Source organism: Rhinoraja longicauda, chromosome 18 (genome assembly GCF_053455715.1).
Source record: "Rhinoraja longicauda isolate Sanriku21f chromosome 18, sRhiLon1.1, whole genome shotgun sequence".
Classification (NCBI taxonomy): domain Eukaryota; kingdom Metazoa; phylum Chordata; class Chondrichthyes; order Rajiformes; family Arhynchobatidae; genus Rhinoraja; species Rhinoraja longicauda.
Window position 1 is genome coordinate 29641733 of NC_135970.1, and position 19948 is coordinate 29661680.

Sequence of the window (19948 nt, forward strand, 5' to 3'; positions counted from 1 at the left end):
TGGGGTTTTCCTCTTGTAGTTGGTGATTTCTCGCAAGCCCTTCCACACTGAAGAAGAGTCATTAGCTGAGAACTTGCTCCTCAACTTCTCAGAAGTACCTTTCCTTGTGGCAGCTCTGATTCCTCTTCTCAGCTTGTACTTGGCCTGCCTGTAGAGGTCTGCATCCCCACCTCTACAGGCCTCATCTTTAGACTGGCGGAGCTGTCTGAGTTCTGCTGTGAACCAGGGCTTGTTGTTGTTGAACCAGATCCGGGTACGAGTGGGAATGCAACTGTCCTCGCAAAAGCCTATCATATGACGTCACAGTGCCTGTGTACTCATCGAGGCTTGTGGTTGCTTCCCTGAACACATTCCAATCAGTGCAGTCAAAGCAGGACTGTAGGTTTTCAATGCCCTCGCTTGTCCACTTTTCCATTGTTCTGACCGCTGAGGTTGGCCTTATTAAAGTCCCCCAAAACAATGACCATGGAGTCCGGGAAGCTGCTCTCTACTCTCATTACCCGGTCAGCGATTTGCGTTTGCGCCTCGCGTACGCAGGCTTGGGGGGGGGGGGGGTGGGATGTAAACTCCAGCGAGAATGAAAGAGGTAAATTCCCTCGGAGAATAATTTATAAAAAGAGATTCCAGATTAGAACAGAAGTTAGACAGTACCGTGATGTCGTCACACCCGCCCTGGTTAGTATAGAGGCATATTCCAATGCTTGAATGTGAACAAGCCACAAAGGAAACTTACAAAATTCTTAAGGGGTTGGACAGGCTAGATGCAGGAAGATTGTTCCCGATGTTGGGGAAGTCCAGAACAAAGGGTCAAAGTTTAAGGATAAGGGGGAAGTCTTTTAGGACCGAGATGAGAACGTTTTTTTTCACACAGAGAGTGGTGAATCTGTGGAATTCTCTGCCACAGAAGGTAGTTGAGGCCAGTTCATTGGCTATATTTAAGAGGGAGTTAGATGTGGCCCTTGTGGCTAAAGGATCAGGGGGTATGGAGAGAAGGCAGGTACGGGATACTGAGTTGGATGATCTGCCATGATCATATTGAATGGCAGTGCAGGCTCGAAGGGCCGAATGGCCTACTCCTGCACCTATTTTCTATGTTTCTAAGGAACTCGTTTGATAAAAGAGGAAGACTGCTCGTGTGCTTGGAAGTGGTGGTGTTCTGCATTATCTCAGGTCTGTCAGTAAATTTGTGGAAACAAGGAACTGCAGATGCTGGTTTACAACAAAAAAAAGACACAAAGTGCTGGAGTAACTCAGCGGGTCAGGCAGCTTTGGCCAGGCACACACTGACAGGGAGATCACAGAAAACCAAAGTGGGAACTGAGGCAGCATTTACTTCAAGGTCTGTGGCCGTATCTTCTGTCCGCCTTTGCAATCGGAGATTGCACTCTCTACATCCGCGTGAATCATCTCGGCCTGCAAAGAGAATAGACAAGGAATAAATGCCAATGCTTCAATGGTTTCTTTACTGTACTATCATGTGCATCAAGCTACAGTGAAGACTACTCCAAAGACATACAGGTATGTAGGTTAATTGGCTTGGTAAATGTAAAAATTGTCCCCAGTGCGTTTCGGATATTGTTAATGTGCAGGGATCGCTAGTCGGCGCGGACCCGGTGGGCCGAAAAGGGCCTGTTTCCATACTGTATCTCTAAACTAAACTAAAACTCAGTCTATCACTACACATCACCACTTTCCACTGTCATACTGACCTTTCTGTCCTGGGCCTCCTCCACTGTCAAGAGTGAGGCCACACCCAAAGTGGAGGAACAGCACCCCATGTTTCGCATGGGCAGCTTACAACCTAGCAGTATGAACGTTGATTACTCTATTTTCAAGTCACCATTTTCAATGGTGTCAAGTTAGGAAAAGGGGACGTACAACGTGATCTGGGTGTCTTAGTGCATCAGTCACTGAAAGGAAGCATGCAGGTACAGCAGGCAGTGAAGAAAGCCAATGGAATGTTGGCATTCATAACAAGAGGAGTTGAGTATAGGAGCAAACAGGTGCTTCTGCAGTTGTACAGGGCCCTAGTGAGACCGCACCTGGAGTACTGTGTGCAGTTTTGATCTCCAAATTTGAGGAAGGATATTCTTGCTATTGAGGGCGTGCAGCGGAGGTTTACTAGGTTAATTCCCGGAATGGCGGGACTGTCATATGTTGAAAGACTGGAGCGACTAGGTTTGTATACACTGGAATTTAGAAGGATGAGAGAGGATCTTATCGAAACGTATAAGATTATTAAGGGGTTGGACATGTTAGAGGCAGGAAACATGTTCCCAATGTTGGGGGAGTCCAGAACCAGGGGCCACAGTTTAAGAATAAGGGGTAGGCCATTTAGAACAGAGATGAGGAGGAACTTTTCAGTCAGAGAGTTGTGAATCTGTGGAATTCTCTGCCTCAGAGGGCAGTGGAGGCCAATTCTCTGAATACATTCAAGAGAAAGCTAGATAGAGCTCTTAAGGATAGCGGAGTCTGGGGGTATGGGGAAAAGGCAGGAACGGGGGTACTGATTGAGAATGATCAGCCATGATCACATTGAATGGCGGTGCTGGCTCGAGGGGCCGAATGGCCTACTCCTGCACCTATTGTCTATTGTCTAACCCCTGCACTCCCGCTCTCCCCTCCTCCCCCACCCTAGTGGTCCTACTAGTTCCACTGTTCGCATCCCTGTATCCCTTGTTACCACCTCTTCACCAGCCAACAATGGGCCATTATGGGCTCCAACTTTCCTTGGTCATCTGTTGCCGGCCCAGCTTTGTTCTGGCCTTTTCCTCTCTCTAGTTCCCTCCCCTCTACTTTCAGTCAGAGGAAGGGTTCCAACCTAAACTTCACCCATCCTTTTTTTCCAGGGATGCTGCCTGACCCGCTGTGTTACTCTAGCACTTTATTTCTATCTTGGGTATAAACCAGCATTCCTTTCTCCACATAAGCACCATCCCCCAGTTAGTACAGATTATCCAGACCAACCCAGTGAGTCTTTATGCGAGGCGCCATTTGGTGCCGTTTTACAGTCATTTGAAATGTCTGCCACTGTGTCATTTATTAACAGCAGGAGATACAGCGAAGCACATTGACAGTAAAGAAGCTCTACTGGAATTCAGCCGCACCAAGACTGAGATTATTTACCTCACCCACTGGTGTGGTGAGGAGGTGTCAATGGTAATAGAAGGCGTGGATACAGTGAACACACAGCCTTTTCCTTACAGTAGAGAATTCTAAAACCGGAGGGTTTAGGCTCAGGGTGAGAGGGGGAAGGTTTAAGAGGTACCTCGGGAGTAGATCTTTCACTCAGACTGTCGTCCGTATTGCAACGAGCTGCCTGAATAGCTTTCCTAGCAGATCCAATTAGGACTCGTAGCGCCGTAGCATGGAACAGGTCCTTTGGCCTCACATGTCCATGCCGACCATCGTGTCCCATCTCAGCTTGCCCCAATTATCCACGTTTGGCCCATATCCCTCCAAACTTGACCTATTCATGAACCTGCCCCAGTGTCCTTTAAACTGCTGTCCTAGTACCTGCCTCAACTACCTCCGTTGGCAGCTCGTTATATATACCCACTACCTTCCATGTGAAAAAGTTCCAATTAAATCTTTCCTCTCTCACCTTAAATCTATGTTCACTGGTTTTTGATTCTCCTACTCAGGATAAAAGATACCGCGCCCTCACAATACCTATTCCCCTCATGATTTTATACACCTCTCTAAGATCACCCTTCAGCCGCCTGCACTCCAAGGAATAAAGTCCTAGCCTGCCCAACCTCTCCCTATAGCACACGTCCTTAAGTCCTGGCAACATCCTCGTAAATCTTCCCTACACTTCTTTGCAACTTAATGATATCCTTCCTATAGAAGGATGACCAAAAATGGTGACACACTACTCCAAGTGCAACCTCATCAACCCCTCGTACAACTGCAACATAACATCCTAACTTCCATACACAATGCACTGACTGTTTATTTGGTTAGAGATACTTCATGGGAACAAGCCCTTTGGCCCATCGATCCACGCTGACCATCAATCACCCATTCACGCTAGTTCTCTGTTATCCCACTTCCTCATTCACTCCCTCCACACTAGGGGGCAATTTACAGAGACCAATTAACCTACAAATCCGCACGTCTTTGGGACGAGGGAGGAAACCGGAGCACCCGATGGAAACCTACGTGGTCACGTGGGAGAACGTGCAAACTACACGAAGACAGGATTGAACTTGTTTCAACTCTACCAGCTGCGCCATTGTGCTGCCACCGATGAAGGTCAATGTACCAAAAGCCTTCTTCACCACCTGAGGTACCTGAATTTTAGCTTTAGGCATTGTGGAAATTAGACAGGAAACCAGTTAAGTTTTTGTGTAATTAGAGTTAGCCGGCTGTATGCTGCCATGTCAGGTGTCTGGAGCAGGTGCCTCAAACTCCACTTCCTTCAACTCTCCCAGCTGGGAATTATGCTGGGCTCAGCAGAACAGAATTGCGTAGAAAAATAGCTTCGTGAGTCAAAAAAGTAGAACAAACAGATTAACGTCTCGTTGGCAAGACTAAACCCTTGTGACAGCACAGTGGCAGCGGCTCGACCAGCTGCACCTCACAGCGCCAGAGATCCCAGGTTCGATCCTGACCTCGGTGCTGTCCGAGTGGAGTTTGCATGCTCTCCCTGTAACCGCGTGGGTTTCCTCCGCGTTCTCCGCATTCCAAGCACGTGCAGTTTGTCTTTTAATTGGCCCTCCGTGTGTGCACAGGGAGTGCCTGTGAATGTGGGATAACAGAGAACTAGTGTGAACGGGTGATCGATGGCCGGCGTGGACTCGATGGGCCGAAAGGCTGGTTTCCATGCTGTATCTCTAAACTAAACGTACATGAATGCTTAAACATGCCGACAAAGACTTGTCTTGTGAGGCCGTGCACAGGTACCTTCAGAAGATCAACATGCCCTGACATACCTGCGTTGCTCAATACACCATGTGTCCTTTTCTATTGCCAATTAGAACAAAATGAAATCTGAGCCAAAAAATGTTTGGCACTACGGAGCAATGGAGACTTCCATCTGCCACCCTAATAAAATGTTGTACCCACTGCAAACTGTGCAGTCCACTAATTACAATATTCATTGCAATGTTGGCTGATTAACGAGCAACCTGCTAATGCTTTGACCAGGACTATTCGTTAACAACAAAGGAAAAAAAAAAGTTTTGTTTAGTTTATGGTCACGTGTACCGAGGTACAGTGAAAAGCTTTTGTATTGCGTGCGGTCCAGTCAGCGGAAAGAGTATACATTATAACAATCGAGCCACCCACAGTGTACAGATACAGGATAAAGGGAATAACATTTAGTGCAAGATAAAGTACATTAAAGTCTGATTAAAGATAGCCCGAGTGTTTCCGATGAGGTAGGTGGGTCAGGACCCACAGTGCTGGATTTTTAATCCACATTTTGGGAATTCAATTTTATAATTTTGTGTAATTAGGGAAATTGGTGACTGTACAACCCCTGGATTACACCATTGCATTGAGCAATTGCATGCAATTATAATAAACACGAGTTACAATAATTCAATTGCATCAAAACATATTGACATGTCACCGTTAGTAAAATGGCCACATTACAATTACTTTAGAATCTCTGCATTAGTACAAGGCGGCACAGTGGCGCAGCGGGTAGAACTGCTGCCTCACCGCGCCAGAGACCCGGGTTCAATCCTAACCTCGGCTGTCGTCTGTGCGGAGTTTGTACATTCTCCCTGTGATCGTGTGGGTTTTCTCCGGGTTCCTCCCACACTCCAGAGACGTTCAGGTTTGTAGGCTAATTGGCTTCTGTAAAATTGTTCCTAATATGTAGGGTAGAGCTAGTGTATGGAAGGTCGTTGATCGGCGCCTGTTTCTACACTGTATCTCCAAACTAAACTGATATGATATCAATCTATCATATTAGGAAGGAACTGTTTAAACCGAAGATGGACACAAAATGCTGGAGTAACTCAGTGGGGCAGGCAGCATCTCTGGAGAGAAGGAATGGATGACGTTTCGGGTCGAGACCCTTCTTCTAAAATCTATTATGACGTGCAGCAGCATAGTGTACAATGAACAATCCCATGCTGTATCTCTAAGCTAACTAAGCTAAACTAAACAAAGAAGCAAGTCTCACTAATGATATGAATAATATATCCTTTGTATATACAAAATAAAGTTGTAATTTACTCCCCCTAACCCTCGCGCTAACTAGTGCTTATTCATGTTATTCCCTGTATCTGTACACTGTGGACGGCTCGATTGTATTCATGTACAGTCTTACCGCACAACCAAAAGCTTTTCACTGTGCATGGGTGCACGTGGCAATAAACTAAATTAAACTCAACACAACATCACTGCAACGTCAACATGACCAGAGTCCTCTGCACCTCACATTGATATTTCTGTACAGTTACTCACCCCGACCTCATCACAGTTGAAGAAGTGTATGTCGGGCTTGTGTTGGTCTGAGTCCTGACAGATGAGGAGTAACACAGATTGGTATTTGGACTGGTTGTGTACATTTTGGCAGTAGTGCACAATGTTTAGTGGAAAGTTCTCCAGTTCATCCTGTTGAAAGAGGAAATCAAAATGAAGGTTGGAACAGGAACGGGGCCGTGACTAAATCAGAGTAGAACGCCGACAGGGAGTCACCGCACTACGGCAGATGGGACAGATTGTCTACAACGGGGTACCAAACCTCACACCAGTTGCTTAAAGATGTCCTGACCAACATTGGTGTAGATGATCAACAAAGCATTTGAACATTCACACGGAGATATATGTTACATGGTGTGTTGATCATACTTAGTCTATAGATGATACACATACTTAAAAAACAGTCATAGATAAACTCAATGCCATCCGATTTTGAGAGACAAAACGACACATTTTCTTCTACGTTAAAATAAAGAACTGCAGATGCTGGTTAATGCACAAAAGGACACAACATGCTGGAGTAACTCAGCGGGTCAGGCACCATCACTGGAGAACGTGGATAGGTGACGTTTCGGGTCGAGACTCTTCTTCAGACTGATTGTGGGGGGGGGGGGGAGAAGAAAGCTGGAAAAGGGGAGAGGCAGGACAAAGCATGGCAGGTAATAGGTTGACACAGGCGAGGGGGGGCGGGGGATAGATAAGCAGATGGTTGGAACAAAAGCCAGAGAGAAGAAAGGAAGGTGTGACACAGGTTTGAAGATTTGCAGATTGTTGCGAAAAGACTGACTGGAGTAAATCAATGGATCAGGCAGCATCTCAGGAGAACATGGATAAGTGAGGTTTTGTGTCAAGACTTTGTCCTCTCTTGCTTTTAGTGATGGGTTATGTTTAACTGGTAATCAGTCAAATCGAGTTTATTGCTACATTGGAGAATTCAATGTTCACACCGCTGGGGTGTAAGCTACCCAAGTGGAATATGAGGTGCTGTACCTCCAGTTTGCATGTGGCCTCACTCCGGCAATGGAGGAGGTCCAGGACAGAAAGGTCAGTGCGGGAACGTGAAGGGGAGTTAAAATTGTTAGCGACCGGGAGATACAGTAGATAGCGCAGCGGTAGAGTTGCTGCTTTACAGCGAATGCAGCGCCGGAGACTCAGGTTCGATCCTGACTACGGGTGCTGCACTGTAAGGAGTTTGTACGTTCTCCCCGTGACCTGCGTGGGTTTTCTCCGAGATCTTCGGTTTCCTCCCACACTCCAAAGACGTACAGGTATGTAGGTTAATTGGCTGGGTAAATGTAAAAATTGTCCCTAGTGGGTGTAGGATAGTGTTAATGTGCGGGGATCGCTGGGCGGCGCGGACTTGGAGGGCCGAAAAGGCCTGTTTCCGGCTGTATATATATGATATGATATGATATGATATGATATTGGCGGTCCGAGGGCAAGTGTTCAACAAAAAGGTGTCAATACCCTGACCGATGAAACCTTCTTCACCACCTTGTCTACCTGTGACACCACTGTTCTTTGGATCAATGAATTTCCAAATCCAAGGCCTGCTGGATCTCCTGGTCGCTAACCATTTTATCTCCCCTTCCCATTCCCACACTGACCTTTCTGTCCTGGACCTGAGTGAGGCCACAGGTGCACTGGAGGAATAGCACCTTATAACCCACTTGGGTAGCTTACAACCCAACGGGTATGAACGTTGAATTCTCCAACGTTAGGTAACTATACAACAACAATCCTTTCCCCTTCCCCCTTCCCCCCTTCCCTTCCAACCTATATCCCTTCCTCTGACTTCCCATTTAGTGTGTCTTGTCTCCTCTCCGTATCGCATAGCTGTAGATCTTCCCAAATCTGGCCTTTGTCCATCCATTTGCTAATCATATGGTCATAAGTGATAGGAGTTGAATTAGGCCATTCGGCCCATCAAGTTTACTCCACCATTCACTCGTGGCTTTTCTATCTCTCCCTCCTAACCCCATTCTCCCCATAACCCCTGGCACCCGTACTAATCAAGAATGTATCGATCTCTGCCTTAAAAATATCCACTGACTTGGCCCTCACAGCCTTCTGTTGCAAAGAATTCCACAGATTCACCACCCTCTGACTAAAGAAATTTCTCCTCATCTCCTTCCTAAAAGAACGTCCCAATCAAACCCCTCCCCTGTCACCCGTATCAACCTATAACTTGCCAGGCTTTGTCTCATCCCCACCTATCTTCTAGCTTTCCCCTCACCACTCCCCCAGCCCCCCCACTCCAATCAGTCAGAGGAAGGATCCTGAACCGAAACGTCGCTTGTCCATGTTCTCCAGAGATGCTCGTTGAGTTACTCCAGGACTTTGTGTCTTTTTTGTTGGTAAAGCAGTATCTGCAGTTCCTTCTGTCTCCGAGGTGTCCTTACCTGACTCTCACAGTCCAGTAGTCTAATGGAATTGTCATTCACTTGAAACAGCATCTCTTGAGTCCACACCTTGCCCTTTATGTCCAGTTGCACCATTTTCTTGACGGCGTCCTCGATTGTCACGATGGACTCGCTCTTGTCCATGGCGAACGTGGCCAGATGCTGAAAGCAGCAACGAAATGAAAGATTTAAGTGAAGAGAATTGTGTCTTCACTTTCCTCACTGGAGCTCCCATCAATAGACAATAGACAATGGACAATAGACAATGGACAATGGACAATGGACAATGGACAATAGACAATAGGTGCAGGAGAAGGCCATTCGGCCCTTCGAGCCACCATTCAATGTGATCATGGCTGATCATTCTCAATCAGGACCCCGTTCCTGCCTTCTCCCCATACCCCCCTGACTCCGCTATCCTTAAGAGCTCTATCTAGCTCTCTCTTGAATGCATTCAGAGACTTGGCCTCCACTGCCTTCTGAAGCAGTGAATTCCACAGATTTACAACTCTCTGACTGAAAAGGTTTTTCCTCATCTCCGTTCTAAATGGCCTACCCCTTATTCGTAAACTGTGGCCCCTGGTTCTCGACTCCCCCAACATTGGGAACATGTTTCCTGCCTCTAACGTGTCCAACCCCTTAATCTTATATGTTTCGATAAGATCCCCTCTTATCCTTCTAAATTCCAGTGTGTACAAGCCTAGCAGCTCCAGTCTTTCAACCTACGACAGTCCCGTCATTCCGGGAATTAACCTAGTAAACCTACGCTGCACGCTCTCAATAGCAAGAATATCTTTCCTCAAATTTGGAGACCAAAACTGCACACAGTACTCCAGGTGTGAGTTACTGCACCAGAGACCCTGGGTTCGATCCTGACCACGGGTGCTGTCTGTACGGAGTTTGTACGTTCTCCCTGACAGCGTGGGCTTTCCCCGGGTGCTCTGGTTACTAAACTAAACTCAGTGGGTCAGGCATCTCTGGAGATGGAGACACAAGGAACTGCAGATGCTGGTTTATAAAAAGAGACACAAAGTGCTGGAGTAACTCAGCAGGTCAGCCAACTACCTTTTGAAAATAAACCAAGATCTGCTTGTGTCTTTATCTCTAGGGATGCTGCCTGGCCTGCTGAGTTACTCCACCAATGTGTCTTTTTTTGCAAAATGTGTCTCCGTTTCACTGATCCTCTGCGAAATCTCAAGGTACGCCTACTTTGAGGGAGTTTGCCTCCTCTCTCCGGCTCTCTCGTCCCGCTCCCCCTCTGCGCTTCCGGCTGCTCTCACGCTCTTCAACCTTGTTCCGATCCGGATCCTGAGATACTGCCTGGCCCGCTGAGCTTTTCTTTGGTGTTTAGGGATACAGCGTGTAAACAGGCCCTTCAGCGCACCGAGCCCACGTCGACCATCGGTCACCAGTTCACACTAGTTCTATGTTATCCCACTTTCTCATCCACTCCCTACACACTCAGGGCAATTTACAGAGGCCAAGTAGCTCGCAAACCTGCGCGTCGTTGGGGTGTGGGTGGAAGCCTGGGCAGCAGGAGGGAATGCACAGGGAGAGCGTGCCAACTCCACAGAGGAAGCACCTGAGGGCAGTTCAAATCTGGGTCTCTGGCGCTGCGAGGCAGCAGCTCTACCCGCTGGGCCACTGTGCCGTTACTGAACGTTTAACTAAATGAGAATATATTCTCATCAATAGCGCACAGCCCGAAGAGGTAGGTGTTTAATTTAATGGGCTGAAAGGGGTCTGGTCCACCAACGATGTCCCACCTTGATCTTCCAACTACAAGTAGAAGAATCAGTTCCATTCTTAACAGCATTACCTCCACGTGGTATTGTGATGTCTCTTGCATGATGACATTGGAATTGGAATACTTCTTCCGTTGCTCTGTCAAAGGTAGAGAAAACACAATCAAAAATACCGGACTGGAGACGAGGATTAGAGAGATTAAAAATGGAAAAAATATACAACAAGTAAGGCATTAGGAAGATGGACACAATGTGCTGGAGTGACTGAACGGCTCAGGCAGCATCTCTGGAGACCATGGATGGGTGATGTTTCAGGTCAGAATCCTTCTTGGGACAGGGGCGACCCCGCTGAGGTGCACATGATCAGAAGGGGCAGGGGTAAAATGAATGCTCACAGTCTTTTCCTAATGGAAGAGGTTTCTAAACTAGACTATTTAGTTAGAGTGGGAAGAGAGAAATTTAAGAGAGACCTCAGGAGCAACTTTTTCTACTCAGTGTTGTCAATATCTGTATCAAGCTGCCAGAAAAAGCTGTAGAAACAGATACAATTACAACTTTCAACAGGTATTTTACACAGATACATGGATGACAAAGGTTTCGAGGAATGGATATAGGTCAGAGATGGTTTTCCAGTCTTAGCTCAGTTAAGTTAGCGAGTGTAGTTTTGAGATACAACATGGAAACAGGCTCTTTGGCTCATTGACTCCACACTGACCATTGACTCCACACTGACCATTGACTCCGCACTGACCATTGACTCCACACTGACCATTGACTCCACACCGACCATTGACTCCGCACCGACCATTGACTCCGCACCGACCATTGACTCCGCACCGACCATTGACTCCACACTGACCATTGACTCCACACTGACCTTTGACTCCACACTGACCATTGACTCCACACTGACCTTTGACTCCACACTGACCATTGACTCCACACTGACCATTGACTCCACACTGACCATTGACTCCACACTGACATTGATCACCCGTTCACACAAGTTCCATGTTATCCCACTTTCTAAACAACTCCCTGTACACTAGGGGTAATTTACAGAGGGCCAATAAACCCGCACGTCTTTGGAACACGGGGGGGAAACTGGAGCACCCGGAGAAAACCCACACGGTCACAGGGAGAACGTGCAAATTCCATGCATGCAGACAGCGACCGAGGCCAGGATCGAACCTACGTCTCCAGCGCTGGGAGGCAGCGGCAGCTCTACCAGCTGTTCCATTGTGCCACCCTTAAATGGGGAGAGTTTTTCCATTCCCCTCTGTCCCTGCCAGGCGATTGTATTAATGCAAGGGTGAGCGACGGTTTGAATACAGCAGTGTTATGTTTACCTGCAGAACACGAGAATGTAAAGAGAAGGTGGTGTTTCGTGGATAGAAATAAGCCACACGCACTCTAGCTTTGTGAGTTGTTAACTTTGGCCCTGCTCCCATTACACTCAGGTTGCATAGAAAGCAGCTGTATTTACCATGTACAGTATCACCGGCAACCTGACCCAGCGGTGGAGTTCCCGGTGGTTTACAATGCAACGTTATAAAAAGACTGAGCATCACAAAAGTAGTTCAGTATAGTTTAGTTTAGAGATACAGCGCGGAAGCAGGCTCTTTGGCCCACCAAATCTGCGCTGACCAGCGATCCCTGTACACTAAACACTATCCTACACACACTAGGGACAATTTACAATTTCACCAAAGCCAATTAACCTACAAAACTGCAAGTCTTTGGAGTGTGGGAGGAAACCGGAGCACCCGGAGGAAAACCACAGCAGTCACGGGGAGATGGTACAATCTCCGTGCAGACAGAAACCTGTAGTCGGGATGGAACCCGGGTCTCTGGCTCTGCCAGGCAGCAACTCTACCGCTGCACCACGGTGCCAGGCCTAAACCTGAGGGTGAATGCAGTCCCTCCCAATCACAAACATTGCAGTGGCGTATCCCATTTGTGGGGACATTGCAGGAGTCACACACCCGAAGTGCAATGGGATAGCCTCGTGACCACCATGGTGGTCCACCAATTCCCCTCTGCCAGCTTGGGACAACGCAAAGCCCTGGAGGACCTCAGCGGGTCCGGCAGAACAAGGTAGAGGCGGCACAGTGATGAAATGCAGAGGACACAGAGTGCTGGAATAACTCAGCGGGTTGGGCAGCATCTCTGAAGAACACGGATAGGTGACATTTCAGGACTGAAGAAGGGTCTCGACCCAAAAGGGGGGCACAGTGACACAGTGGTAGAGTCGCTGCCTTCCAGCACCACAGACACAGGTTCGATCCTAACTATGGGAGGTATCTGTACGGACTTTGCATGCTCTCCCAGTGCCTGCATGAGTTTCTCCGGGTTCTCTGGTTTCCTCCCACATTCCAAAGACTTGTGGGTTTGTAGATAAATTGGCCACTGGAAATTGTCCCTAGGGTGTAGGATAGGACTGGTGCACGGATAATCCTTGGTTGGCATGGACTTGGTGGAGCAAAGAGTCAGTTTCCACAATATAGCTCTAAACTAAACTAAACCTGAGGAGGAGATTTTCCCCCCCACAGTGGTGCAGTTGCTGGAGCCATTGCCTCACAGCGCCGGAGACCTGGGTTCGATCCTGCCTTCGGGACCAGTCTGTGTGGAGTTCGGCACACCGAGTCCTCACCGACCATCGATCACCCGTTCACATTAGTTCTACGTTATCCCACTTTCTCATCCACTCCCTACACATGAGGGGGTAATTTACAGAAGGCCAATTAACCTACAAACCCGCACGTCTTTGGGATGTGGGAGGAAAGTGGAGCACCCGGAGGAAACCCACGGGGTCACGGGGAGAACATGGAAACTCCACACACACACACGAGGGCAGGATCGAACTCGGCTCTCTGACGATGTTGGGGTAGCAGCTCTACCCGCTGCGCCATTAGAAACATAGAAACATAGAAAATAGGTGCAGGAGTAGGCCATTCGGCCCTTCGAGCCTGCCCGCCATTCAATATGATCATGGCTGATCATCCAGCTCAGTAGCCTGTACCTGCCTTCTCTCCATACCCCCTGATCCTTTTAGCCATAAGGACCACATCTAACTCCCTCTTAAATATAGCCAATGAACTGGCCTCAACTACCTTCTGCGGCAGAGAATTCCACAGACTCACCACTCTCTGTGTGAAGAAATGTTTTCTCATCTCGGTCCTAAAAGACTTCCCCCTTATCCTTAAGCTGTGACCCCTGGTTCTGGACTTCCCCAACATCGGGAACAATCTTCCCGCATCTAGCCTCTCCAACCCCTTAAGAATTTTATATGTATCAATAAGATCCCCCCTCAGTCTTCTAAATTCCAGCGAGTACAAGCCCAGTCTATCCAGTCTTTCTTCATATGAAAGTCCTGCCATCCCAGGGATCAATCTGGTGAACCTTCTCTGTACTCCCTCTAAGGCTAGAATGTCTTTCCTCAGATTAGGAGACCAAAACTGTACACAATACTCCAGGTGCGGTCTCACCACTGCCCTGTACAACTGCAGCAGAACCTCCCTGCTCCTATACTCAAATCCTCTTGCTATGAATGCTAACATACCATTCGCTTTCTTCACTGCCTGCTGCACCTGCACGCTTGCTTTCAATGACTGGTGCACCATGACACCCAGGTCACGTTGCATCTCCCCTTTTCCTAATTGGCCACCATTGTGCACCATTGTGCCGCATCGGTTAATAAAGCAATAGGTGGTAACATTCTCTCTCTGCCTGCAAACAGGGCAGTGCAAAGGCATTGCACAGACAATCCCCGCCTGTCTTTCCGAAGGCCATTGAACCTTGGGACACTAAGATGCCTCACATGCCACGGAATGTGCATGCTTTACATTCCAGGCTCATTGCCTCTCTGTTTGCTGTGCATTTAGCGCCTGGTAGAAAATGAATACCGCACGTCTCTCTGCAACCGACACCTTACGATCCAATTTCAGAGGGTTGGCTTTGAAAATATACCTGACCCACTGCCGGGGATAGTTGTAGTCGTGGGGTTGAAATGCACCTCTTACTGGGCTTGGAACAGGATCCCAAGATTACATGCTCAGGCTTTTTCGGTACACTGGCCTTCATCAGTCAGAACCTCGAAGCTGGAGTTACCGTTGTACAAGACTTTGATGAGGCCGCATTTGGGAGTATTGTGTTCAGTTTTGGTCACCCCCAAGATAGGAAGGATGTCATTAAGCTGGAAAGGGTGCAGGGAAGATTTACGAGGATGTTGCCTGGGCTATCGGGAGAGGTTGGGCAGGCTAGAACTTTATTCCTTGGAGCGCCGGAGATAAGGGGCGATCTTCTAGACATGTATGAAATCATGAGGGGAATTGAGAAGTTGTGTGCACAGTTTTGTACCCAGGGTAGAAACATGGAAAATAGGTGCAGGAGTAGGCCATTCGGCCCTTCGAGCCAGCAACGCCATTCAATGTGATCATGGCTGATCATCTAAAATCAGTACCCCGTTCCTGCTTTTTCCCCTTATCACTTGATTCCATTAGCCCTAAGAGCTCAATCTAATTCTCCATTGAAGAGAGTAGGGGAATCAAGATTCAGAAGATAGGTTTAAGGTGAGTGGGGCAAGGTTTAATATGTAACTGAGGGACTATGTTTTTACTCAGAGGGTGGTGGGTATATGGAGGCAGGTACTATAACAGCATTTAAAAGACATTTGGACTGGTTTATGGACAGGAAAGGTTTAGAGGCATATGGACTTTATTCCTTGGAGTTGTTTTGGCTGAGGGGGGGGGGGGGGGGGGGATCTTGTAGATGCTCTTGTATATGAGCATAAAGGGAATAGACAGGGTGAATGCACAGACCCACACACGGACATACACAGACGTCGTGACCATTGCAGCAAGAGTGAAGAAGGGTCTCGACCTGAAATGTCGCCTGTCTGTGGATCAAACCCTCCTTCATTTGTATCCACCTATCACTTGCCAGTCTTGGCCCCACCTCCAGCATTCTCCCGCCACCTCCATCAGTCTGAAGGAGGTTTCCTGACCCGAAAGGTCACCTGTCCATTCTCTCCACAGATGCTGCCTGACCTGCTGAGTTACTCTAGCCCTTTGTTTTGTACCCAGTAGTGTTAGCACCTCTCTTTTCTTTATACCTAGCACAGTTGCCGTACTGGGGTGATATCCCTTCCCTGATTAGTGGAGTGTCCCCACTGGACTCTGCCCCCCATGTCCAGCAGAGGAAGGACCCTAGACTGTGGTCCTCCCGCACAGAGCCTTGGTGTTGGCTGCACCGAGTTTCAGTGCGTCCCTCAGCATGAGCTCCTGCAGTCTGGAGTGGGCCAGTCGGCAACATTCCCAATGGGATATCTCGCCGTGTGGGGAGATCAAATGGTTTCGGGCAGATCAAAGATCGTCTTTCCCCGAGTTGATGTCCTTCCAGCAGCACGTTTGTACGTTCTGCCTGGGACCGTGTGGGTTTTCTATGGGTTCTCCGGTTTCCCCCCACATACCAAAGACGTGCAGGTTTTTTTTAGGTTAATTGGTCTCTGTAAATAGTCCCTAGTGTGTAAGATAGAACGTGTAAACGAGTGGTCGCTGGTCGGCATGGACTTGGTGGACCGAAGGGCCTGTCTCCACTCTATATTTCTAAACTAAACTAACTGATGTTCGCGAGAGATGGAGTTTTACACAAACCATGTAGTTTAGTTTAGAGATACAGTGTGGAAACAGATCCTTCGGCCCACCGAGACCGTGCCACACAGGGATCTCTGTACACTAGCATTATCCTACACACTAGGGACAATTTACAATTCTCACCAAAGCCAATTAACCTACAAGTCTTTGGAGCGTGGGAGGAAACCGGAGCACCTGGCGAAAACCCACGCGGTCACAGGGAGAACGTACAAACTCCGTGCAGACAGCACCCGTGGTCAGGATCAAACCCGGGTCTCCGGCGCTGCGAGGCAGCAACTCTACCGCTGCGCCACCGTGCTGTGGCAGGATACTTATCCAAGAGAACTACGAGATATCACGGGGCTAATTCACAACAGAAATTAAAACTAATTCAGACCAGAATGGAATGCTTCATAATGTTTGGTTAACATTCAGGTGAGTAGGAGGTACGTGTGTTAGTTTTTGCTGCCCACATTCTTGTCCTTTGACTTATCCAGTTTCCGAGACTCTATTGAAAGAAGAATACCTTTCACTCTTTAGCGGTATCTCATTACCTTGCAAATACACTGACGGTGGCCTCAAGCGCTGCTTAGATAAACAGTGAAATGCCACTGTGGGTGTACACAAGAACCAGCAACCTCCCTTGTGTTAGTGGGATCGAGTTGCTAAAGCTGATGGAAACACATTTAAGGCTGTCAGTATTTCTGCCAAGCTGCTGTAATAATGTTTGCCTCCATGTACAATAATAACCCAGTGGTTGTGGGGAATTGACCTGAGCGGAGATGAGGAATTTATTTAACCAGAGGGTGGTGAACCTGTGGAATTCATTGCCACAGATGACTGTGGAGACCAAGTCATTGGGTATTTTTTTAAATGGCTTGATTGTAATCATGTATATTCTTTCCGCTGACTGGACAACACGCAACAAAAATGCTTTTCACTGTACCTTGGTACAAGTGGCAATAAAATGAACTAAAGGACCAGACTTCTCACCACTAACTCCATCGCCACTTCAAGTTGCCTTGGAAAATCAACCTACATAATTAAAAAGATGTCCCACCCCAGTCATTCCTTCTTCTTGCCACTTCTGTCTGGCAGAAGGTTCAGAAGCTGGAAAGCACGCACCACCAGACTCAGGAACACCTTCCTCCCTTCTGTTATCAGGCTTCTGAACCACAAGCTAGGGTAGAGTCTGATTCACCTCTACCCCATTGCGGACATTGGACTTTGTCTCTGGAACTGATACGCCACAACTATATTCTGCACTCTGTATCTTTATCTTTGCTCTACCTATTGTGCTTGAGTTTGATTAGGTTGGTAATTATGTACAGTAGTTTAATTTAGTTTAATTTAGTTTAGAGATATCGCATGGAGACGAGCCCTTTGCCCACCGAGCCCATGCCAACCAATGATCACCCAGACACTGGTTCTATCGCAGGGACAATTTTAAAGAAGCCAATTGACCTCGGAGGAACGTGAGAGGAGTTGGAGCACCTGGAGGCAACCCACACGGTCACCGGGAGAACAAATAAATTCTGCACAGGCAGCATCCGAGGTCAGGATCGAACCCATGTCAATGGCGCTGTAAGGCAGCGACTCTACTGCTACGCCATGGTGATCCCACGAATATTATGATCTGATTGGATAGCATGCAAAATAAAGCATTTCACTGTACCTCGGTACACGTGACAATAATCAACCTAAACCTCAACCGTCTGCTCCCTACAGACATGCTGGTAAGTTAATTGGCCACTGTGAATGGCCTTTGAAGTAGCTAGATGGCGGTAGAAATTGTGTTGAGGAGTTGAGGATTGTGTGAGTGGGAATACATGCACGGAAATGAAAACAGGAATGGGATTGATTGGAGCGGTCTGGCGTGTGTGGAATGGCCGGAGGGCTTCCTGTGTCACACGCATGTAAAAATACAACCGCACAGCAAGCCAAGATAATTACAAGTCAACTGTGGCTCAATTGGCAAAGTACTGGCCTCCAAATCAGCTGGTGTGGGCCTCACATTCCACTCCAGAGACTTGAACTAACCAAACTACGTTGAAGATTAATTACCATACTAAGAAAGTAAAGCATGCTTGCCTCTTGGGAGTCAGGTATAAAACCAAGAAACAATCTGTCGAATAAGCTGGGCATAAGGTAGGAATAGATTGGGTAATTGCACAGAGTCTTTTACCCAGAGTAAAGGAATCGAGAACCAGAGTTCATAGGTTTAAGGTGAGGGGAGAACGATTTAATAGGGACCTGAGGGACAATTTTTTTTTACACAAAGGGTGGTAGGTATTTAGAACGAGCTGCCAGTGGAGGTAGTTGAGGAAAGTACAATCACATTGTTTAACAAATATTTGGACTGGTACATGGATAATTTAGTTTTGTTTATTTATACAGCATGGAAACAGGCCCTGTGAGGCAGCAACCATTGAGCCAGCCCTACGCATAAAAGTAATCATATATCATGTATTTTGATATATTTATATATTTCTTTAAAAAAAAATCATATATCACTTTTATTTAAATATACTTTTAACTTCTTAGAAGTACCAGCGCATACCGTTATAATATATTCCTTTATTCGTCCCACACCGGGGAAATTTACAGTGTTACAGCAGCAAAGTGGATAGCAAGAGATCATTCATTATAAATAAATAAATAAGTAAAGAATTGATTTGAGCTGACATCTACCTTTCAGCGCCAACATTAATTTGAAGATCCTCCAGCATTGGTGGTTCCGGAAGCTTCCGGTCCTACCTACGCGCAGCCTACCTTGGCCTACGCGATCTCCCAGTTGCCAAACATTTTAACTCCCCATCCCATTCCCACACTGACCTTTCTGGCCTGGGCCCCCTCCACTGTCAGAGAGAGGCCACGTGCATATTGGAGGAACTGCGCCTCATATTTTGCTTGGCAAGCTAACAACCCAATGGTATGAGAATTGATATCTCTAATTTCAAGTAACCCTTGCATTTGCTCTCTCTCCGTTCCTTCCCCCCCCCCCCCTAGTCATCCTGCCAATTCCACTGTTTGCATCCATATATCCCTTCATTATCACCTCCTCCCCAGCCAACAATGGACCATTGTGGGCTCCACATTTCCTGGGTCCTCGGTGCCGGCTCTGATTTGTTCTGTACCTTACCATACCACTAGTTGCCCTCTCCCCTGACTCTCAGTCTCAAGAAGGGTCTCGAACTGAAGCATCACCTATTCCTTTTCTCCAAGGGTGCTGCCTGACCTGCTGAGTTACTCCAGCATTTTGTGTCTATCTTCAGTGTAAACCAGCACCTGCAGTTCCTTCCTACACACTTAGTCCCTGTCTCCACGGACCTTAAACATATCTTTGACTTTAAAATGGTACACTTTGAAATTACTTCACTGGCAGTGAAGGGCTTTGGGATGTTGTGAAAGTCGCTATATAAATGCACTTTTTATTGATTGGAAACTGGATAGTCAGATCACAAGTTGTCAAAGGAGGCTCATATTAATCAGCATTGTTGGTCTTTGCAAAGGAGATCGCGTGGCTTCTTTACTTCATTGATATCTGAGCTCCTGCCATCTTTCGTCTCCATTCAATTTTCAATTTTGGGAGAAAACATTTCATCTCTCAAGGCATTGTTTTTAAGCTGAGCAAAATAGATGACTGCGATTTAAATACTCAATGTAGGAGCATGTACATGGTTAACGCATTCAACCAATGATCAATCATTGATATTAATGTAGCGCA

The 19948-nt window shown here is 47.3% G+C and overlaps 1 protein-coding gene across 1 annotated transcript in view; it reads right to left on the minus strand.

Moving 5' to 3' along the window:
* Positions 1-19948, minus strand: part of eps8l2 (EPS8 signaling adaptor L2) — a 119328-nt gene that overhangs the window by 37131 nt on the left and 62249 nt on the right. The window contains 4 exon segments of the mRNA XM_078414906.1: positions 1334-1413; positions 6424-6573; positions 8844-9005; positions 10663-10727. Of these exon segments, the coding sequence (XP_078271032.1) occupies positions 1334-1413; positions 6424-6573; positions 8844-9005; positions 10663-10727 (457 nt within the window).